Below are 24,151 nucleotides of genomic sequence, written 5' to 3' on the forward strand. Positions count from 1 at the left end.
TCAAAACTAAAAGAGATTGATAGATTTCTTGTAATAATAATTATAATAGTAATAATCTTATGTCCTTTCTTTTTCAATTTCGTATTACTTTAAAAGTCTCACAACAATTTAGAGAGTTTAAAGCTAGTGACAAATATTTTATTCGTATTCTATAAAGAAAAAGAATCATTAATCCGACATCAAATATTCGGAATACTCGAACAATTATCAGTAAACTTTTTTATTTGTCTTTTTTTTTTTCCGTTTTGATTCAATATTGGATATAAAATAATCCAATTAAACAATTAGAAAAAGTTCAAACATCTTTATTAACCCGAGTGTTCTGTATTTTAAAAAAAATCCTAAATATTTTAAATAATTTATGTAAAATAGATTTTGTTGTGATGAATAAGAAAACTATAAAAAAAAGACCTAAATATCTCTCCCATTTTGTATTTGTCTGGCAAATTTTACCTTTGTATGAAATATAACTTCAAAATTACCAAGAAATAGTCTCTTCAAAAGACAAAAGTCTTCTGACCTAAAATATTTCATAACTTTAGATTAAAGAGTTTTCGTCAGAATATTTCATAACTTTAGATTAAAGAGTTTTCGTGTTAGGATTTTTAAGAACAAATTTAGTTATATATTATGCATAATAATTATGATTTAAATAAAATAAATATTAGGGTGATGTGATTTCAAATTTTATTAATTTTGTTCACTATATTTTCAAAATGTATGTAAAATTTGTTCATTATTCCCTATACTCCAAATCGTATTTTTTTTTATATTTATATTTTAAAAAAGTGACAATTTTAATTATTTTTAGGAACCATTTTATTATTATTTGTAACATTTTCAACACAAATTCTATATGGCAAACTCTTTAATACAATTTAATAATAAAGTTGGTTTGGTTCGTTTCAACCAGAACTAGAATTTTGATTTTATAAAAAAGAGAGATTTTAAAACCTAAATGAAAACGAAACTCAAAATTCGGCGAAAAAGAAAAAATAGTATTTTATTTTATTTTTCCAACTATAAAATCGCCGCCCGCACTGGGCAAATCAAGAATCCGACTTCTTCGCAACGGAGCCAGGTTCGCGACTCTCCGAGAGAGATAAAAGGAAGAAGAGAGGGACGGTGGCACTGTCAGATGAAACCCTAGCACACTACGGGGAGGAACACAACTTCTTCTTGATCGATCCGACCTTCGCGACCCCATGGGATCGGCCTGCTGTTAAGAGCAAAACCTGCAAATTACCCACCAACAGAGGAGTCAGGCATTGCTGCGGCGTTCTTTGGTTTGCTGGGTTTCCTTGTTCATGCCTCCTGGTGTGTAAATTAGATAATTATCTCTGTTTCCTTTTCTGGGTAGCTACTACTTTAACTTTATAGCCCTGTTCTTGTGATTGAAGGTTGAATTTCTGCCCAGAAAGTAGTGGTGTTTGAGTTTAGAATTTCTTTCGTTTTGTGGCAATGGCGACCGTTTTCACTGTCTCCTATGTTGCTATGCGACTGAAAATGATGAATTGAACTGATGGGGGCATCTGACTTTGTTGGAGAATGTTTCATTTTGGAGAGATTTATAATTTTCGGTGTCTAGAAGTTGTTTGGTTAAATTTTGATTTTTAAGTATTGTGTTATGTTATCCTCTCTTGAACTCTCACGTGGACTGAGCTCTTACATGAACTGCTTATATTAGGCTCTTTGGTTATTGGGCCAATTATGGTGGTTAGTTTTTGATATAATGTAGTGTATTACATTTAAAAACATTAAAATGTATTGTAGATCCAATTTTATTCCATGTTTTGTCTCTCATTGCCATAAGCTTGAATTTCTTTTATGTGTTAACCTTCCCTACCGAAGAAGAGTAGTATTGCTCAGGCTCAAGATCCATCAAAATTCCTTTTGTCCCAAGAGAACTCATAGAATATCTTTTTTTTTGAACAGGAAACTTTTATTCATTGATGTAGTGAAAAGATAAGTACAAAATATGAAAGCATAATCCTTCATCAAGGAGCTTATGAAGAAGCACTTTAATTTGAGTTAATTACAAAAGGAGTGCCTTGCACAAAGTTTATTTTTGTGACTACACTTCCTTTGTTATCAACCTAGATTGGAGATCTTTTGTTTGATTCCTCTGTGGTATTATTGTTAGATTGTTCTGTTTTGTCTTTCCAATGAAGTCCTTTCCAGGAACTATGCATAGAAATACTAGTACAAACAATGAATTTCTACTGCAGTGAAGACTTCTAACTAGTTTTCCTTTATGATTAAACAACCCTATTGTTCGAATGTGAACAATGTCCCACATCCATCAGGAGAGGGGAGGATCCATGTTATATAAGTAAGGACACATCTATATTGGTATCAAACCTTACTGATTATATCAAAAGAAAATTAATGCTGGCTTGGCCCAAAATGAATAATATCGTACAATTGTAAAGATACAGGGAGGTTAGTTTTCTTAACAAGTGGTATCAAATGCATGCCACAAAATTAGTTGTATCGACGAAATCTTGAGGGTGACATACAAAATTGGCGAGCCTGAAGATATAGTCATGGGAAATTGTGGATGAATCCTTTGATGTTGAACTAACTTGGTCTGAAGGTAGGATTGCTAAGGGTGTGACGGAGAGTGGTCGATGGTAGTTAACCTATAATGTGATTCATGGCTGAGTTTTATTGTATATGCGGTGTGTTACTTGATAAGAGAAAGCTTTAAATGTGGTTGAGAGTTGACGAACAAATGACTATTTGAGGAGCAGCTCAGCGGTCATTTGTTCTTCAAGGGGAGGATTTGTTGGAAATGTGAATAATGTCCCAAATTGGCTAGGAAAGTAGAAGATCCATGTAGCGTTTTCAACGCGCTCATCACCAACACGTATTGTTTCTTTTCAACTGTATTTTTCATCACCAAGCATTTAGCCCATTTGTTCTTAAGATTTTTGCTTTCTTCTTTAGTTTGCAGCCATGTCATAGTTGTATCACTATCAGATTGTGTCTTTTTTGCTATCCTGTTCATCCCAAACACTTGAGCAAGTGGTTATAGCACCATGAGCCAAAAGGACAATGTTATAGCAAATGGTCAAGTTCTTTCTTCTCAATTTTTTACATAAAACATATGAGTTTGGGTTGAGTAACTAGTTTGGACTATGCTTTTGTATCTTTCTAGCTGGGAACTTCATGGACAGAGTTCCTAGATAAATATCTTAACTTTATTGGGCTTCTCTCCTTTCCATAGTGCCTGTGTAGTTGCTCCTATATACAATCATTATGTTTTTGGTCATGCCTTTTTTTTTTTTAATTATAAATAATATTCTTTATTGATTACTTTTTCTATTATGATCAAGGTTTCTTCCAAATCTCCAAGAGCAACCATGTCACTCACATATAGCGACTCAACGGATGGGGCTCAAAGGTTGAATATTGAAAATGGCCATTGTTCTCCACATCCAGGTCTACTCAAATATAGAAGACGTAAAGTTTTTGTTGTTCGGGATTTCCCTCCTGGCTGTGGTCGTAGTGTTCTACAAAATAACTCAATCCCCATAAAAGTTGCGACAGGCGATGCGATTGATAATTCTCACTCAAGGTATAATGGTGTGTTGGGAAGCGTGGAGATGCCTGAAACAAATACTACATTAGAATTGACTACAAAAAAATCCAATATTTTTGGTCTAAAGGATGGCCATAGTACGATGAATGTTGAATCATTGTTGATTGATAATTTGGAAGGCAGAGATGGAGCCACTGAAAATATAATAAATAATGTAGGAGACGACGATTCATTGAAGAATTTGCATGAAGTGGTTGTTTCATCTAGAAAAGATGAGACAGTTGAGCCCAGTAATTTGAGACCATGCTCACCAACCGATTACTTCTTATTTGTTTCTAATGGCAAGGACGTGAAGAAGACTGTGGTTAGAAGATACCCTCCGAGAAGAAAAGTTTCGGCTATTAGAGATTTCCCTCCCTTTTGTGGACAAAATGCCCCTCCTTTATCCAAGGAGGTGTGCTCCTCAATGCTTACCTCTCAAAATATTTATGCTGTAGATAGAGATAATTTCGGGCTTCATTGTAAGTCATCAAATTTGGGTAAAGATGCAGAATATGTGGTAGATAATGTTCACAAAGTAGAACACAATATCGAATTAATTTCTGAGAGTAGACTAAATGAAGCAAAAGAAGGTTTGGAGGAAAAACTGGGGAAGGAAATTGTGGTTTACACGGGAGATACGACTACAAAAGAAAAAATTTCAGATATGCCCTCTCGTCAGAAGATATTAGAAATTGAACCTTTTGAGCAAGCCCTTGCATCTGAAAGGGTTGTCGTGCAAGGTCTTATGGCTGCACCTAATTGTCCTTGGAGGCAGGGGAAATCTAACTACAAGCCCTCCCTAGGAGGTGGTTCAAGTGAAAGGAAAGTGAAGAAACGTGACCATGGTCTTTCAGAGAAATCAGAATCTATTTTAAGAAAGGAAGATGTAAAAGAGTGTCATAAAAAATCTTCAAAGAAGAAATCAATTGTAAATAGGGACGCTGGTAATGGGGAAATGCGCCAGCTAGTTATTACGGGTGGCACGGATATAGGTGCCAGTGACAATGAAAATATCGATTTTCATGTGAATCATAGATCCTATAATACTGATGTGAGTCTCATTCCATTTTCTCAAACTAATGAAAACGGAAATGATCACGGTAGTGATTCTAAAGGTACTAGGACTGTAGTAAGAGAGACATTGCGACTTTTTCAAGCGGTATGTAGGAAGCTCTTGCAGGAAGAAGAAGCAGGGAAAAAGGACCAAGGAAATGCATCCAGGAGGATTGATTTTATAGCCGCAAAAATTCTCAAGGACAAAGGGAAATATGTTAACGTGGGTAAACAAATCCTAGGTTCGGTCCCTGGAGTTGAAGTTGGAGATGAATTCCGATATAGGATAGAACTTAATATCATAGGACTTCATCGCCAAACTCAGGGTGGCATAGATTATGTGAAGCATGGTCAAAAGATCATTGCTACTAGTATTGTTGCATCTGGGGGATACACAAATAACCTCGATAACTCAGATGTATTGATTTACACAGGCCAAGGAGGAAATGTGATGAATTCAGACAAGAAACCTGAAGATCAAAAGTTGGAACGAGGAAACCTTGCATTGAAGAATAGTTTTGATGACAAGAGTCCTGTTAGAGTGATTCGCGGCTCTGAGTCATCTGATGGAAGAACATATGTCTATGATGGGCTATATTTGGTGGAGAAATGGTGGCAAGATATGGGTCCTCATGGTAAGCTGATTTTCAAGTTTCAATTGTATCGAATTCCAGGTCAACCTGAACTTGCTTGGAACGTACTAAAGAAGTCAAAAAAATTCAAAGTAAGAGAAGGTCTTTGTGTGGATGATATTTCTCAAGGGAAAGAATCAATTCGTATTTGTGCAGTGAACATCATAGATGATGAGAAGCCACCGCCATTTAATTACATCACAAAAATGATATATCCTGATTGGTGCTGCCCAATTCCTCTCAAGGGTTGTGATTGTACTAATGGGTGCTCAGATTCTGACAGATGTTATTGTGCCGTCTTGAATGGAGGAGAGATTCCATTTAATCATAATGGGGCTATTGTTGAAGCGAAGTCTCTTGTCTATGAGTGTGGTCCTTCGTGCAAGTGTCTTCCTTCTTGTCATAATCGAGTTAGTCAGCATGGTATCAAATTTCAACTAGAAATTTTTAAAACCAAATCTAGGGGATGGGGTGTGAGATCCCTAAATTCAATTCCCTCAGGAAGCTTTATTTGTGAATACATAGGTGAGCTTCTCGAGGATAAGGAAGCAGAACAAAGAACTGGTAATGATGAGTATTTGTTTGATATTGGGAATAACTACAGTGACAATTCTCTTTGGGATGGACTTTCAACCCTCTTGCCTGATGCACAGTCGAATGCTAGTGATATTGTGGAGGATGGTAGTTATACCATTGATGCGGCAAATTATGGTAATATTGGGAGATTTATCAACCACAGTTGTTCACCCAATCTTTATGCCCAAAATGTCCTTTATGATCATGAGGATAAGAGAATTCCGCATATTATGTTCTTTGCGGCCGAGAATATTCCTCCTCTACAAGAGCTGTCTTACCATTACAATTATATGATGGATCAGGTTCGTGATTCTGATGGAAACATTAAAAAGAAGAGATGTCATTGTGGTTCCACAGAATGTACTGGTTGGATGTATTGAGTTGGACCTAGAAGTTTCAATCAGGAGGCTATATGTTTCATCTTGTAGTAAGTTTCCGTACTTATCTTTCCCTCATTTCTCTGTTTTTTGTGTGGTCTTGGTACAGATGCATGCATGCCTGTATAACTCAATTTAGTGTAGTGGTCATGCTAATGACATGGCTCCATTGCTGTTAAATTGGATCTTATATATGTTCTGTCATCTGTGGCAATTTTTTTGTGGTTTCCCATCATTTCTCGACTCTAACTTGATCTCCCATAATTTTCTCATTAATTGGAAGGAGTACAGTAATATAGCTTGTTGGAAAGAATTTTGATATGTCCAGGTTCTTGCACCATAAAGAGGGCAAAGAGATAGTTCCTTTTTGTTTTAGAAGTTCTTTAGAATTTGGAAATGTCTCAAAACTCTGGAATGTATGTCGGATATGGATAAACTTTATGTGCATCTCAACTAATCTTAAGGAACGATCTTTCTCTTATTCTTTTTAGTAATGAAATATACAAAAGGGGAGGATGGCCCTCCCAGCCACCTAAGGTAGATTACAAAAAAAATGTCCACCTAGAAACAAGAGTAGTAAAGCTTAATCTTTGAAAGGATGAAAACATTTACGCCAGTACAAAACAGTAAAAAAGAGTCGAGTCTATTAAGCTGCGGAATGGAATGGGGGAATCCTTGAAGATGTGGTTGTTTCTCTCACAACAAAGGATACAAAAGGAAGCCTATTGATAGAAACCATAGGACTTCCTTTCCATCTTTAAACGGATGACCCAAAAAGATTTTTTAAAGAATGGTATTATGAACTTCAGTCTCAATGAGACTTACATTTGTTTGATTCCAAAGAGGGTTGATGCTTGGTCAGTTGGTGATTAAGTGTTGCCCAAACACGATCACTACCCAACAATCTGCTTTTGTTGCTGGTAGGTAAATGTAAAATTCTAGATGCTTCCCTCATTGCTAGTCGTTATTTGAGAGATGATTCTTTATTGTTGGAAAATGAGGAGTAGCCAAAGAGATTCTTTTTTTTTCGATATTCGTGAGTGTCCGGGCAAGCTTGCGTGCACCTCGACTAATCTCATGGGACAACCGCCTGACCCTGCTACATTTGATTGTCTAGGTAACTTGTAGAATATTAAATCCTAGGTAGTGGCCATCATGGTTTGAACCCATTCCCTCTAAGCCTTTTGCTATTTACGTTGGTCCTTATTGACCACTAGGCTACACCATGATGGTTGTAACTAAAGAGATTTATTAAAGGTTTTTTTTAGGGTTTTTGATTTCTCAAGGAGGTTCTGAGGGTTTTTGATTTCAAGGAGAGTTATCATTGGTGGAAATCGAGGTTTGAGAATTCATAGGGTCTTCTACAGTAGCATTTATTTCTTTTTGGCTGAAGATTTTGAAGCGTTTTTGTGTCCCTAATTCTTTTATTTAAATATACAAAGGATTTTTGATCCATTTGTTTTTGTCTTAACTTCTTGGTGATTTTGAAGTTGGAGGTTTGTTTTGAAAGTTTGAAGTTTTGGTTCTTTTCATGGTGTTTAAGCTCTCTTTTAGGTTGTCTTACTTGCTGGCTTTTTGGACTGCTTCAGGAATGGAGTCATCTCAAGTTTATCTTCCTTTGTCTTTTATGCCTATTATCATTCTTGTTCATTTGGGTTGTATTTTCCCTTCTGGGTTCTTGTTTTTCCTCAGTCTTTTATGTTTCTTTTCTCTCCCTTTCTGAAATTGTATCCTTTGAACAAGTTGTTCCTTTCATTAATCAATGAAAAGTTTGTATCATGTTAAGAAAAAAGATGCTTCCCTCATTGCAAATGAGCTTATTGACGAATGGTAAAAGGAAAAATGAAAAAGGCGTGGTTATAAAGCTAGTAATTGATTGAAAAAGCTTTGATAAGGTTGATTGAGATTTTTTTGATGGTATTTTGGAAACATAGTAATTGATTGAGAAAACTTTGATGAGGTTGATTGAGATTTTCTTGATGGTATTTTGGAAACAAAGGACTTTGGTCAAATTTGGATGGGATGGATTAGAGGGTGCATATCATCTGCCAACTTCTCTGTCATTCATTATTAATGGGAAACCCAGAGGAAAGTTAAGGGCTACAAGGGGCCTTAGGAAGGTGACCCCTCTTACCTTTCCTTTTCATACTAATTGTGGACTGCTAGGAAGTAGCAACACGCTATTTTGAAGTGAGTGTCGGTGTCAGACATGTGTCGGACTCCGACACGCTTCCGACACGTGTTCGACATGCTTAAATACGCAAGCAACACGTACAAGACATGTGAGAGACACGTTCAAGCTTCTCCACCCACGAAATCTCTTCCAATTCAGCCATCTTTTTCTACTACCCATGGCGTTTCGACTTCTAGCTTTTCTATTACCCACGACATTTTGGTATCTCCCTTATGGACGAGTAGAAAGAAGAAGAAAGGTAGAAAGAAAAAAGGCGAACTCGAAATAGACGAAGAGGATGAGTTGAAAGAAGAAGAAAGGTCTGAAGAAGAAAATGAATAGAGGAGAAGAATAAAAATAAACAAGAAAAAAACACAAAAGAATGAGAAGAAGAATAGAAGCAGATAGAAGAGAAGAGATGAACAAAAATAAAAAGGAGAAAGGTTAAGAGAGCATGCTCTCCTCCATGACTAACAATGGAAACTTTTCTGCATGCCATATCTCTCCCCATGGCTAACAAGTGGCCATTTTTATCTACCAATTGTAACAACGTTTATGGACTATTGATCCTTCAGGCAATTTCACGGTGAGCTCTATTTGTTACAATGGGTTTTGCGAAATGCCTTTCACAGTGAGCATTGACACCACATCACCTGCTACCGTTCTTTCAGCCGACCTTCGCTTCTCACCAACATGGCCTACCGTTAATGTTCAAAGAAAACATAAAACAGGATTTTCACCTGTAATTTCGACTAGAAAGCAAGAGGAAGAGTCATTCGTATTCATGAAGCCCACTTACAGAGGAATTTATACCTAGTTGCTGAAGAAATTGTGATTATATGGTTGATTGACTCACGACATTTTGGTATCTCCCTTATGGACGAGTAGAAAGAAGAAGAAAGGTAGAAAGAAAAAAGGCGAACTCGAAATAGACGAAGAGGATGAGTTGAAAGAAGAAGAAAGGTCTGAAGAAGAAAATGAATAGAGGAGAAGAATAAAAATAAACAAGAAAAAAACACAAAAGAATGAGAAGAAGAATAGAAGCAGATAGAAGAGAAGAGATGAACAAAAATAAAAAGGAGAAAGGTTAAGAGAGCATGCTCTCCTCCATGACTAACAATGGAAACTTTTCTGCATGCCATATCTCTCCCCATGGCTAACAAGTGGCAAAAGGAACAACCTAAGGGTTGGGGTAGAGGAAACCCCACCAAAAAGAACTAAACAACCGCTTTCCAATTGTACATAAGCATGAAAAGATCGTAGTTAAAAAAATCTCAAAAGAAGAAGACTTATCTTCGAAGACCCGCAGGTTCCTTTCCAACCAAAGGTGCCAAAGGAGAGCTCTCGAAGCACATTTCTACAAAAACTAGCTTTTTTAGGCAGAGTCCAGCCATGCAGGGCCTCGGCCAACCAAACATCTATTGAATAGGGAAACAAAAAGACAACCCAAAGAGATCCATGATAAAGAGCCACCCTCGAGCCGCAAACGTACAGTGAATGAAGATATGATCTATTGATTCAGTGTTGGCCATACATAAACAACAAACAGAGGGGGAGAGCACTCAATTGCTGCATTTCTTTTGAAGCTTCTCATGAGTGTTCAAGCTTCTGTGTGCTAAGGACCACAGGAACACCTTGACCTTTCTTGGAGAGTCAAACATCCAAATAGCTTGAATGAGAGAAGATTTCAAAGGGGGAGTACATTCCACCATCTTCATACAAGCAGACCTAGTAGAAAACTTTCCACCATTGCCAATAGACCAGCCGACCCGATCTTCCCCTTCCCCTAGGCCCACTGTGTCGATGGCATGGATCAGACCCATCCAATTTTCTATTTCCCAGTCAAAGAGGCCTCTTCTGGAGCCAAGATCCCAATCGTTCTCAGAATTATTCCAGCAATCAGCAATAGAAGCTCCCTTTTTTGTGGAGATATTAAACAAGTTGGGAAAGGAGCTTTGGAGGGTGTTTTGTCCTATCCACTTGTCTGTCCAGAACTTGATACGATTCCCTCTTCTCGCTTTGAACTCCAAGAACTTAGAGAAAAAACTACAATTCTTCATTATATCGAACCACGGTCTCCCTTTCACTCTACCTTTGGGAGTAAGAGTGGCCCAACCATGAGCTTCCTCCCCATAGATGCTCACTATAACCTTTCTCTATAAGGCTTCAGGCTCTTGAGTGAACCTCCATAGCCATTTTAAAAGCTCACTATAACCTTTCTCTATAAGGCTTCAGGCTCTTGAGTGAACCTCCATAGCCATTTTAAAAGCAAACTGTTGTTCTTTTGCTGAAGAGCTCCTATTCGAAGACCACCATAAAGCATGGGGAGTCCCGTCTTACCCCAATTTACTAGATGGTTACACGAACCTTTCGAAACTCCGCCATTCCAAAAGAAGTTCCTAGTCAACTGCTCAAGGTCTTTTATAACCCCCACAGGAGCTTTTAGAACATAAAAAAAATATAAGGGGAGGCTAGTAATGACCGATTGAGCAAGCGTTAATCGACCCCCTTTAGAAAGAGTTAAGTTTCTCCACTCATGAATCTTTATTCTAACTTTGTCAATAATCGGAGCCCAGAAGGATTTTTTCTTGTAATTACCTCCTAAAGGAATGCCAAGGTAGGAGTAGGGAAGCCTTTCTACCTTACACCCGAAGACAGCCGCTTTAGCTTCCAGTTGACATTCTTCTACATTTATCCCAATAAGAGTTGTTTTCCCAAGATTCAGAGAAAGACCTTAGGCTTCAAGAAATATATCTATTATTCTCCACCAATTGTCAAGTATATTAGGCTGATTTGGGCAAAAAATAATTGTGTCATCAGCATACTATAAATGGGAAATCTCCACTTTCTGGCGGCCTACCTCAAAGCCTCTAAGAATCCTTCGTTGGCTGCAATAATGAACTAGACGGCTGAAGGAATCACCTATCAAAGTAAACAGAAAGGGAGACAACGGGTCTCCTTGACGAAGGCCTCTCTTAGCCATAATCTTACCTCTAGGTTTACCATTGAGGATGGAGAAATTTATTGTGTGCAAACACCCTTTCATCCAACCCCTCCATCTATTCCCAAAGACTTTTTGCTCTAGAACCTAATCGAGGTAAGTCCAATCAACTTTATCATAAGCTTTTTCATAATCCAACTTTAGAATAAAGCCCGACTCTTTCCTCGCTTCCAAGTCTCCAACAGCTTCTGAAGCTATCAAACTAGTGTCTATGATCTATTTGAAGGCTCCTGCAAAGGTCATTGACTCCATGGAAAAATTGTTCAGGGATTTTATTTGGAGTGGAGGCTCATATAAACCACTAAACGTTTTGGTTGAGGGAGTCCGTCCGTGGATAGAGATTGACACGGACATGCAAGGTTTCCTCAATTTTGTCATGTTTAAGGCATCGAAAGGGAGGAAAATCAGATTTTGGAAGATGCATGGCTAGACTGCTCCTTTGGCTAGACTTTTTCCAGATGTGTACAGTATCCCTATAAAGGACTGTCTTATTGCGGACTGTTGGGTAGATCACTTTCAGTCTTGGAATATTATTTCAGAACAAATTTGTTTGATTGAGAGATCAGTAGATGGGCTCAATTTATAGAGAAGTTGGATCTTTTATACATAAGGCAAGGCACAGATAGATTGATGGGAAAGTGGTTCTGCCATGGTTAAGTATGCTTTCTCCCTTCTTACCTCCCCATTGGCTAGGTTGAAAGCCCCGGTGGTCAATCACATTTGGAATTTAAGGTTTCGAAGAAGGTTAAATTCTTTATTTGGACCTTGTTTTACAGGAGCTTAAATATGCCTGAGAGGCTTCAACAGAGATGTCCTCAATGATCTCTCTCCCTCAATTTGTAACTTGTGTCTCTCCAATGAGGAGTCTCTAGACCATATTTTTGTACATTGCGATTTTGTTTAGAAAGTGTGGGCCCATGTTTAGGGGGTTATAGGCTTTTCTATGTGTATTCCCAGTAGAGTCAATTATCTGATTGCAGAAAATTTTGGAGGTGTGGTGCTTAGAAGAAAGGAAAATATCTTATGGAATTGGGCAGCCGTGCTCTTTTTTGGATGATTTGAAAAGAAATGAACAGTATACTTTTTTTAAGGAAAACAAACTTCGATGAATTCTTTTTGTGAAAATGTACAATATACTTCTTTGTGGTGGTGCACAAACCACATGATGATGTAGTAGCTAGCTGTTATTTTAAGCCTTTCTGTTTGGTTGTTAGAGTTGTATCTTCGGTTTAGTTGGTTTAGTAGTTACTACATAGTAACTTGTCTTTACTGTGTAATTTATTTGGAGGCAGCCTCTATACTTAGGCTCCTTCATCACTAATAAGAGGTAGATTTCACTATTCTTCAAGAAACTCTAGTGCAAGTATGCATCAAATTGGTATCAGAGTACCCAATTTTCTGGGCACTCAATGGTGGGAAAGAAACCAGCTTCCACCAGTGACTCTTCTCTTGCCAACAAAGAGACGGAACAATTTTCTGTTCTCTCACCACGATCAACAGCCGTATGCTTGCTGTCTGTTGAAGGAGACGTTAAAGCCATTCAAAAGGATGTGAGTGAGATTAAACAGATTCTGGAAATTATTCATGGGCAATTAGAAACCTTGAGTGTGCAGCAAACTCCGGTTAGAACCACTCCTCAACACCCTGCAAGATTGGATCAAGAAACTAGAATGGAGGATCAAAGAGCTACCTACCTACAAGAAAGGTAGACAGCCCCACCAAGAAAGGCCCAAGAAATCAATCTGGGACCAAGAAACCTCCAAAATCAGCAACCTTTTTGCCAAGAATTCAATTGAAACCCTTTATTTCAGTGACGTAGTGAGCTGTTGATTGATTCCTCAAGCGACGAGGAGGAAGAACTATTAGCATTCAAAGAAGACGACCAGGTACATGTTTTCATCCTAATCGACAACAAGAAACTGGTGACTATAAGATGAAAATAGATCTTCCCAGTTTTAATGGGAAAATGGAAATTGAAGGTTTCTTGGATTGGGTAAGAAATCTAGAATTTTTTTTAGCTATATGGGCACTCCTGAGCATAAAAAAGTTCGGTTAGTCGCTTTGAAGTTAAAAGATGGAGCTTCGGCGTGGTGGGATCAACTAGAAATTAACTGATAGAGGTGGAAAACACCCTATTTGCAGTTGGGAACAGATGAAAAAACTAATGAGGGGACATTTCCTACCGGTTAATTTTGAACAAATCTTGTACAACCAATATCAAAGTTGTAAACAGGGCTCGAGATCTATAGCAGATTATATCGAGCAGTTCCATCACCTTGGGGCGCGCACGAATTTGGCTGGGAGTCAATAATACCTAGTGGCACGCTACATTAAGGAACAAATCACATTAGAACCTATTGGATATATTAACGAAGTTTTCTCCATGATGACTACCATTGAAGAACAAGTGAGTAATCGTTACAAGAAGCAGTATTTAAGAAGGAACACTTGGGATCAAGGAGGCACGTCTAAGAAGAATACTTCCCTCCAGTGATCACCTATCTTCCCAAATCAATTCCTCCACCACATCTAAAGGTAGACAACCAGAACTAGATACTGTCACAATATTGTCACAATATTGCGGGGAAAAGAACTAACAATACTTATAGCCAACCAACATTGGGTAAATACTTTCGTTGTGGACAAACCAAACATCTTTCTAATGTATGCCCCCAACTAAAGGCTATCTCCTTGGTCGAAGAGGAAGATATCCAAGAAGACAGTGGAGAGAATCCCGAAGATGAGGTTGACTATGCTGAACCGGATGAAGGAGAACCCGTGTCCTGTGTGTTCTTCAACGAGTCCTGGTGACACCTAAAACAGAGGTGGCCTACCAACAACATGCTTTTTTCAAGACCCAATGCACTATCAATGGCAAGATTTGCAATATCATAATTGATAGTGCTAGTCTTGAGAATATCATAGTAAGTAAGTTAGTAACAACTTTGCATTTGCCTTTATCCCCTCACCCTTCTCCATATAAGGTGTCTTGGATCAAGAAAGGTGGGGAGGCTCAAGTCACACATACGTGCACAGTCCCCTTGATGTAGTAGCTAGCGGTTATTTTAAGTCTTGCCGTTTGGTTGTTAGAGTTGTATCTTCTGTTTAGTTAGTTTAGTAGTTACTATACAGTAACTTGTCTTTACCGTGGGAGGCAGCCTCTATAAATAGGCTCCATCATCATTAATAAGAGGTAGATTTGACTGTCTTCAAGAAACTCTAGTGCAAGTGTGCATCACCGCAAGAAATTCTTTTGTAACTATAGTCTCACTATGATTATAAGTGATTGGAAAGCTCTTATTACTTAGTGCTCGGGATATGGTGATCCTCCACCCTTTGCCCCTAGGCCGTATCTTCTTTTTTGTGATTAATACATCTCTATTTCTTATCCCAAAAAAATGTAATACCTCATCTAGATCTAAGGAATTGTATCATACTTAAAAACATCATGTCAGAAAATCGTCAAATCTAGCTGTTTTTTATTTTCTTAGAGATTGATGTTAAATGCAATTTTGCATCTTTTTTTGGGTCTAGCTCTTAAACATTATAGATCCTTGCCAAATTTATACCGAACATTTTGGACAAAGCTAGTATATTGGAGATCCCAAAGACTTGCTTGGAAAGGTTGCTAGCTATACCATGCCACCATGCCTTTTTACACAACTCGAGTCTAGTAGTCATCTAGACTCTGCTCACACTAAAATCATTACTCTTAATTCTCTCTAGCAATGATGCTCTAAAGAGCAGTACAATATAGTTAGGTAGGGACAATGAATTTGTAGTGATAAGAAAGAATCTAGGAATTAACGGTTTGTAACTTTTTAGCATTTTTACGATTGGAGATCTTTTTCATGTCTGAAATTTCCATCAACATTTGTGTTTGTCATGTTGTCAAATTGAAAATAGACATTTTTCAGGTATCAACATTTTTTAGGTATCAAATAGACAATGAAAATAGAACTATGAAGGAGAATTTTGAATGGGGCAAGAGTTATCTCTACAGCCGTGAAATATGGAAGATTGACATGGCCTCTTCTCTGCTTGGGCTTTTATCATCTGAAGGCAGACCGTAGGTGTTGCCAAGGCAAAGATTTGTAAGTGTTCTACCATTTTTCTCATTCTGGGGTTGGTTCGTCGTTCCTTTCTTCTTCTTGTAGTTTCATAGATCTTGCAGCAAAGTCTAAAGTTGAAGTTTTAAAGAAGCTGGTCTTTTTTTTATGGAAGTTTGAGTGGTTCAAGGGTTGCTATTCGGTGTTGCAATTGTAAGGTTTTATCAGATGACGAAAAAAGTTCTTTATATGATCAATTCGGCGAGGTAGTAGGGAGAATTTGGCGTAATGATCAGCGGTTTCCCAAGGATTGATACCTTTGAAATTTTCATTCTTTGGCTGATCAGTTGGATTTTTTTGGAGAAAGAGATGGTACTGGAGGCATCATTTTAAAAAAGAGGAGCGGAAAGAAATCATAATCTTGATATTCATTATGCATTGCAATTAAGCTTTGAAAAATCAGTATTTGGAGCAGAGCAGGAAATTCAATTTCCTGTTTTTTTAATGTGAATCAAACTTTTCTTTGATAATATGAAAATGAAGAGAAATGTTCAGGATACAAACTCCCAAAGGGAGTGGAAAAAAAAAACACAACAAAGAACAAACGAAGATGCAAGAGAATAGAACAAATGACCTAAACCACAAACTAGAAATTGCGAAAGCAACACCACTAAACCTAACGCTAGGGGTGTTCAAAAAACCTGACAACCCGACGAACCCAACCCAAACCGTAAAGGATGAGTTGGGTTAGATGAAGCATCGGGTTGGGTTGGGTTGGGTTGTGATTTTCCCAACCCGATCAGGTTAGGTCGGGTCTCAGGTTAAACCTTTAAAAAATCGGGTCTACCTAACCCAATCCGAATTTATGCATATATGTGTATTTTTTTAATTATATATATATAATTATATCTTTATCTTCAATGTTAACCGTCTTAATCCTAGCTTTTCATTTAAAGTTTTCATATTATCTTATTCCATTTTGTATCTTAATCTCAGCCGTCCATTTAGTTTTAATTCTAATTCTCAGTCGCCACCGTGATAATTAAAGGGAAAAAACACAACCCGATGTAACCCGAAGATATTGGGTTGGGTTGACCATCCAATTCGAACCCGACGATTCCTATATATGGCCAACCCGTAAATTCGGGTTGGTTCTAAAACCCCTCCTAACCCGACCCAACCCAACCTGTGAACACCCCTACCTAACGCCAAAGTAAAAACCAAAGTGACATTTTCGAGTTGGGATCCATCTCTCCTTATCACGTCAGCCAGAGAAAAGGGATCAAATGGTTTACAATAATGCTAAGAAAGAATTAGATCAAGACCATTCTTTTTAGACTGGGCTTGACTTCTATCGGGTCTTCGTATCTTCAAAGATAGAAAGTACACATCACTGAAAAACCCAAAAACAGAAGCTGAAGAGGAAATACTGGTGAATGGCTAGCAGATTAGCAGTTAAGTCTGCTTATAGTTTCTTTTGGGACAAGTGAAAATTTTCTTGTTTTGAGACAAGTGATAATTGTGATGGAACCTCAGTGCATAATCAAGTAATTGCATAGGATATGGTGCCAACTTTCATGGAAAAGAAGTGGTAAAAACTCAGAGAACACCTTTTAGAACATTGTTTAAGAGAATCTTTGAAGGAAAGCAAGTTGTCAGAGGTGTTTCAGTCTAGCTAAATTTAAAGCATCCTTTTGGTGCTCTCTGTAATCTGGTGGCCTTTAGAGCTCTCGTTTAGTTCTTGATCTGATTTTAGTGGTATCTTTTTACTTCTAACTCTTTGGGGAGTTTGTTTCTTTTTATTTCTCTCTCACTCCTTTGGGAGTTTGTATCTGATGGACCTCCCATCACAAAGGTATATGTGAGGAGGAAGGGGAGGGTGAGAAAGTAAGTGGAAACTGTTCTCTTGTGGGCCAGGGAGGAAAATATTATACATGGCAGAGGGGTCTAAAGGTAGTTAGAGGAGGGAATTTCTGGATTATTCCCTGAGGGTGGTATATGTACTTTTCTGCTTCTTGAGGGAGGGATTATCTTTTTGCACTTGAGTCCATAGAAGGATAGGAAGGAGAGGTACGGGAGCTCTCTAAATCTCCCTTGATATTGTAATCTGTCTCTCTTATATAAATAATAGAAGCAGAGTTTTATCATTTTGGTATCAGAGCAGCGATTGCTGGGCATGGTCACTACGAGAATGGAGTCTCGAGTTGAAGCAGTGGAACAACAAATCTCAGGGGTGGTTTTGGCCATAGAAGATAGTAGGGAATCGTGGAAGAAGGAAATGGCATTGTTTAAGGATGAGATGCGCCTGTGGATGACGACGGTATCACAGAGGATGGGAATGGAAGAGAAGACTAAGGACGACAAAGGGAAAGGGCTGGAGAAAATCGATGTGGGGGAGAAGACGCCTCAGAGTATGGTGACTTCAAGTGATGGGTCGAATCAGCTCACGAACGCGTTAGCCTCGGTATTCGATCTTTGATTACGCAAATTGGAGGTACCTATTTTTGAAGGGGAAAATCCCGATAGGTGGCTACATCGTGTGGCTCGATATTTTCGGATTAATCGATTGACTGATGACGAGAAATTGGAGGTGGCGGTGCTCTGTTTGGACGGTAAGGCTTTGGCATGGCATCAGTGGGAGGAGAAGGAGAACCCGATACAGACTTGGGAGGAGTTTCGGCTATTGTTACTGCAGTGTTTCCGACCAACCTTGGAAGGGACTCTGTGCGACCGGTTTATGGCGGTAAAGCAGGAGACGACGGTGAGGGATACCGCCGGCGATTTGAGGAATCTGGCGGCCCCGTCAACGGCACACCTGCGTTCGTACTAGAAAGCTTGTTCATCAACGGCTTAAAGGAGGAGATACGAAGAGAGGTGAGGGTGATGAAGCCCAATGGGCTTAAAGAACTTATGATTATGGCCCAACTAATTGAGGACAAAAATGGGGCACAGATTACAGAGGCCCACTCAAATCAAACAACTTCAGGGGGAAAAGGAGGCTCAGGCAGTGGCATAGGGGTGGGTAGTTGAAACAACTGGGTCATCTTTTGGATCGGCCCGAACTGTTTCTATTAGTTCCAATCGTTCACAACCGACATGCAACAATGAGTTGGCGAACAAAGGGGGGAACGTGTCATCAGGGGTGGGGCAATTCCGCCGACTTTCGGATACGGAACTAAAGGCACGACGAGAGAAGGGCCTTTGCTACCGCTGTGATGAGAAATTCGCACCGGGACACTGCTGCAAGGAAAAAAGAATTGCAAGTTCTTGTGGTTCAAGAACCGAAATAGACGTGGAAGATTTTCACGATGCAGTAGATTCCATCGGAGAAGATATCGGTAAGGAAGAGGTGGAGTGTGCAATGTTGTCGCTAAATTCTCTCGCTGGTTTAACTTCACCAAAAACGAAAACCATCAAAATTTGGGGACGGGTAGCCGGATGGGAGGTGGTGGTTTTAATCGACAGTGGCGCCTCTCATAATTTTATTTCCGATGCTGTTGTGCGGGAATTCCGTCTTCCGGTAAGTGAAACCAAAGGCTATAGAATCGTTTTGGGGATAGGAATGGAGGTGACCCATTCGGGTGTGTGTAAGGCGATAGAGTTGGTGCTTTCGGGCATAAGCTTAATCCATGAATTTCTACCCATTCCGTTGGGCAGTGCAGATGTTATATTGGGCGTGCAATGGCTGTCCACATTGGGTGACGTTTTGATTAATTGGGAAAAACTAACGATGTCGTTTGTAGTGAATGAACAAGCTTACAAAAGACGCAAGTTTCGTTGAAGGCTATGTTACGAGTCATACAACGGGAGAAACACGAAGTTATTGTGGAATTACGGGCTTCTCAATTGGAGCTGGCTAAGACAACAATGACCCCTTGGGAGGTACAGTTGGTATTAGAAGAATTCAACCATGTATTTCAACCTCTGGAAGGATTACCGCCAATTCGGGGTAATGAGCACGCGATTGAACTAACGCCCGTTGCCAGGCCGGTAAACGTGCGACCTTACCGCTACCCCCAGTTCCAGAAGGATGAGATTGAGCGTTTGGTACAAGAAATGCTGTTGGCAGGGATAATTCAACCTAGTTCCAGTGCTTTTTCTAGCCCCGTTCTTCTTGTTAAAAAAAGATGGAAGTTGGCGTTTTTGTGTTGACTATCGCGCATTGAATCGGGTGACTGTGCCGGACCAATTTCCTATTCCCGTGGTGGAGGAATTACTGGATGAACTTTGTGGGGCTACAATCTTTTCAAAGATTGACCTAAAGTCGGGTTACCATCAGATAGGGGTACAACCTTCCGACGTCCAAACGGCATTTCGAGCACACGATGGACACTACGAATTCCTTGTGATGCCATTCGGGTTGTGGAACGCCCCGTCCACGTTTCAATCTTTAATGAACGACATCCTCCGGCCATATTTACGTAAGTTCACTTTGGTCTTTTTTTATGACATTTTAGTGTACAGCTGTTCTATACAGGAACATGTCAAACATCTTCGGCTGTTGCTCCAAATTCTCTCTGATCACAAATTGGTTGCCAACCAAAAGAAGTGTTTATTTGGGCTACCCCAAATTGAGTACCTGGGGCACATTGTGTCTAAAGGAGGAGTGGCTGCAGATCCTTCCAAAATTGCCGCCATGGTGGATTGGCCTCTCCCTTGCAATATCGAGGAACTCCAGGGGTTCCTCGGTTTCACTAGTTATTATCGGAAATTCGTCCGGAATTATGGCACCATTGTTTTCCCGTTGACTCAGCTACTCAAAAAGGACAATTTCCATTGGAGTGAGGAGGCTACAGTAGCTTTCAACACCCTCAAGAAATTCATGACTGACATCCCCATTCTTGGGTTACCCGATTTTTCCAAGCCATTTGTTGTAGAAACGGATGCTTTCGGTATCGGACTTAGGACAGTGTTGATGCAAGACAAGAGACCCATTGCTTATTATAGTCATGCCTTACCCGCGTCCCATCGGCATAAGGCCATTTATGAACGCGAGCTGATGGCGATTGTCTTGGCCATCCAAAAATGGCGCGCGTACTTGTTAGGCCGGAAGTTCATCGTACGAACCGATCTGAAAGCTCTCAAATTCCTCCTTGACCGACGGGTAATTCCGGGGGAGTATCAAAGATGGATCACCAAATTGTTCGGGTACAACTTTGATATTGAGTATAGGCCGGGGTTGGAGAACAAAGCCGCCGATGCCCTGTCCCGACGGCCGGATCTCGTCCACTTTAACGCCCTCTCAATGGTGGGCGGTCTTAACACCACGGTATTCACTCAGGAAATTCTAGAGGATGAGCAATTGACCAAGATAATGAGCTCCCTTCAGTCTGGACAACCAACAGAGGCTGGCTTCACCCACACCAAGGTACTCTGTACTACTTAGTCCTCTCTCACAAATCCCTTTTTATCCCACTTTTATTACAGGAGTTTCATCGCTCTCCAACTGGGGGACATTTGGGCTTTCTTAAGACTATGCATCGCATCAGTCGCGAGGTATATTGGCGTGGAATGCGGAACCAGGTGAAGCGTTTTTGTGCTGATTGTACTGTGTGCCAACAAGCCAAGTACTTATCCTTGGCACCCGCCGGCCTCTTACAACCTTTGCCTATTTCGAATCAGATTTGGGAGGATATCTCCATGGATTTCGTGGAGGGGTTGCCAAAATCCGATGGGTATAACGCCATTTTAGTAGTTGTGGACCGCTTGACTAAGTATGCTCATTTTTTACCCCTCAAACACCCATTTACTACTATTTTCGTTGCTCATATTTTCATTAAAGAAGTGGTCCTATTACACGGCCTTCCCCGCAGCATCGTGTCGGATCGAGATAAGGTCTTCACTAGCTTGTTTTGGGAGGAACTGTTTCGTTGCTTGGGTACTTCTTTACGCCGTAGCACAGCTTATCACCCCTAGACGGATGGCCAAACCGAGGTGGTTAATCGGTGTTTGGAGGCTTATTTGCGGTGTTTTACAATGCACACACCTTCCAAATGGGGAAAATGGTTAGCATGGGCGGAGTTTAGCTACAACACTTCTTTTCACACTGCTACTAAAACTACTGAGGCTGTGTATGGAAGACCCCCTCCACCAATTCTGTCTTATGAATCCGGCATGTCCCCAGTATCCTCGGTGGACCAACAATTACAAGAAAGAGATGCTATGTTACGCGACCTTAAGTCCCACCTATTGGCTGCCCAATAGCGGATGAGTGCACAAGCGAATGGCAAGCGAAGGGAAGTCGAATTTGAGGTCGGCGCATGGGTTTACTTGAAGTTATGCCTCTACCACCAAAGCAGTTTGTACCCTCAATCTATTGCCAAGCTAGCACCCCGATTCGTGGGACCATTTCGTGTACTTGAACGCATTGGATCCGTGGCATATAAACTCGCCTTACCGGAGTCTACCTCTATCCACCCAGTTTTTCATGTGTCCCAACTACGAAAGGCGATTGGCCCTACCTTTACTGTGGTTCCGTTACCACCAGCATTGAGGACGAATGGGTTGGTGCAAGCTCAACCAGTTGAAGTCCTCGGGGTGCGGGCACAACTTGACCAACCTACAGAGCTCGATGTTTTGGTTCGTTGGGAGGGAGGCACGGCAGTCGACGCAACGTGGGAACCCACTGCCACTATTCAAGCTCAATTTCCGGATTTTCACCTCGAGGACAAGGTGTCTTTTTGGCGGGCGGGTAATGATGGACCTCCCATCACAAAGGTATATGTGAGGAGGAAGGGGAGGGTGAGAGAGTAAGTGGAAACCGTTCTCTTGTGGGCCAGGGAGGAAAATATTATACGTGGCGGAGGGGTCTAAAGTTAGTTAGAGGAGGGAATTTCTGGATTATTCCTTGAGGGTAGTATATGTACTTTTCTGCTCCTCGCGGGAGGGATTATCTTTTTGCACTTGAGTCCATAGAAGGATAGGAAGGAGAGGTACGGGAGCTCTCTAAATCTCCCTTGATATTGTAATCTGTCTCTCTTATATAAACAATAGAAGCAGAGTTCTATCAGTATCTTTCAACGAGTCTTGTTCCTTTTTATAATAAAGTTTGTTTCTTTGTTCAATTTTTTTTTTTCCTTTTTTATATCAATGATCCACCATGTGATCTTTTCTGCTTATACTCACCTCCCACTTGTAAATTCCGTAGGTGGTCCATCTTATATGACATAAATTTTCCTCCAAAACTCCGGGAATGCAAACAAACAAAGATGAATGTTAACCCCTTAAGCATATGGCATCTGGAGAATATATGTAGCATGTGACCATATGGTAACTGCTCATTGTTTCTGGTATTTTCATCATACTCCATGCTGGTGATTACATCAGGAAATATGCCTTTGAGAAAAACCGAACTTGCAATAGGTACCTGCATATGATGGGGATGTGTAATATCATCTCCCATGACGTGTAATATCATCTCCCATGACTCTTCCTTTTCATCTATCATGAAAAGTTTGTTTTTTGTTAAAAAAAAAGGTAATTATTGGACATCCTGCTTTTTATTCTGAGTAGCTGTGGCTTCATGTCGAGATGTCTTGTGGCAAGAGTTGCCAACTTGCTAGGGAAGTTGCAGCAAAAATTGAGCAAATTCAAGCACTTTGCTGCCCAGTGCCCTCAAGTACTTTCAGAGGCAATGCATACTGAAATGAAGGCGTTGCTTGACTGACACAAGAGGCATATGCTGTGATGGAATGAGAGAGCAGTGCTCGCTGCTCTGGTTTGCTTGAGGATGTGTCTGCCTCATATGTGGTGTTTTAGTGTCAAAATTACACAGGTTTTCATTGCCATGTAACAATTTTCAAGTTGCAAATTATGAGGTGTTTTTTTTGTACACTGGAAATTTTGGTAAGGATTTTGAGCTTGATCATGTAGATATTTTGGCATTTTTAAGAGAAATTGAAAGTGGGAATGGGAATGTTGATGAGGTTCTTTTTCTTTGTAACTTTTCTGGTGCAAATTGTGACAGTTAAACATCCTGGTAATCTGTTTCACTGTTTTATTTTGGTGAAGATATATAGCTCGACATGTTTATATACAGGGGTGAGTTAGAAAAAAGCTTGGAGATATTTTGGCCTTTGTAAATTCTAAAACCGATTTTTGGTCGATCGATTTGGTCAGAAAAGTGATTTTCAACAATCGATCAGAAAAGTGATTTTCTATTGAACTGATCGACCATTTATGTTTAGTTTTAATTAGAAAAAAGTTTAAATAAGGGGCAGGCAACATTAAATATGGTTCCTAGCGGCGTGCTGCTATCTTTATTTTCTTTTATCTTGGTTAAATGACAATTTAGATGGGATAGGATTTTATTTTGATAACTTTTAACTCAACTAGGGTATATCTCTTCCACCAAAAGGTGAAGTTTAAGTATATATATATAAATAAAGTACACACGGGTTATCTGACAACAGGAGTCATTTCTTTAAGATGGTAGTGTATTCAAGGATCTTTTTTATGAGTAAAATCTTAAGAAATGGACTCTCGATACTAAATTCTGTCCCCTTTATTATATACATATGGGTATTTGTTTAGAATTATAACAAAAAATGGATTTTAATGCCATAATTACAAAATAAATGGAAATTATTTTAATGCTTTTAAAATATTAAAGTAGAATTTAATAATCATAAAAATTTACTGTAATTAAAAAAACAATGAAGAGCTTATATATCATTAACATATCTGATTTATTATAATATTGAAG

The 24,151-nt window shown here is 39.5% G+C and overlaps 1 protein-coding gene across 5 annotated transcripts; it reads left to right on the forward strand.

The window, feature by feature from the left end:
• The first annotated feature begins 1,008 nt into the window (after positions 1-1,008).
• LOC111022642 (histone-lysine N-methyltransferase, H3 lysine-9 specific SUVH6) lies at positions 1,009-23,389 on the forward strand. Of its 5 annotated transcripts, none has more exons than XR_002602995.2 (4): positions 1,009-1,317; positions 3,339-6,274; positions 15,305-15,492; positions 22,595-23,389. XR_002602995.2 is itself a non-coding variant. In XM_088119279.1 (3 exons), the coding sequence occupies exon 2, from the start codon at positions 3,366-3,368 to the stop codon at positions 6,225-6,227; it is 2,862 nt and encodes a 953-aa protein (XP_087975405.1). In that variant the 5' UTR covers positions 1,009-1,317; positions 3,339-3,365; the 3' UTR covers positions 6,228-6,274; positions 22,960-23,389. The 5 variants fall into 5 exon arrangements, 2 of the variants coding, with proteins under 2 accessions (XP_087975405.1, XP_022155516.1); XR_002602994.2 differs by having other exon boundaries at positions 15,316-15,492; XR_002602996.2 differs by having other exon boundaries at positions 15,333-15,492.
• Positions 23,390-24,151: the final 762 nt, after the last annotated feature.

The sequence above is a fragment of the Momordica charantia genome (genome assembly GCF_013281855.1).
Source record: "Momordica charantia cultivar OHB3-1 chromosome 10 unlocalized genomic scaffold, Mcharantia_2.0 BLBB01000010.1, whole genome shotgun sequence".
Taxonomy (NCBI): domain Eukaryota; kingdom Viridiplantae; phylum Streptophyta; class Magnoliopsida; order Cucurbitales; family Cucurbitaceae; genus Momordica; species Momordica charantia.

Bases quoted from the DNA above. Each gene is read 5' to 3' on its own strand.
- LOC111022642 (XM_088119279.1), top strand. From the start codon at position 3,366: ATGTCACTCACATATAGCGACTCAACGGATGGGGCTCAAAGGTTGAAT.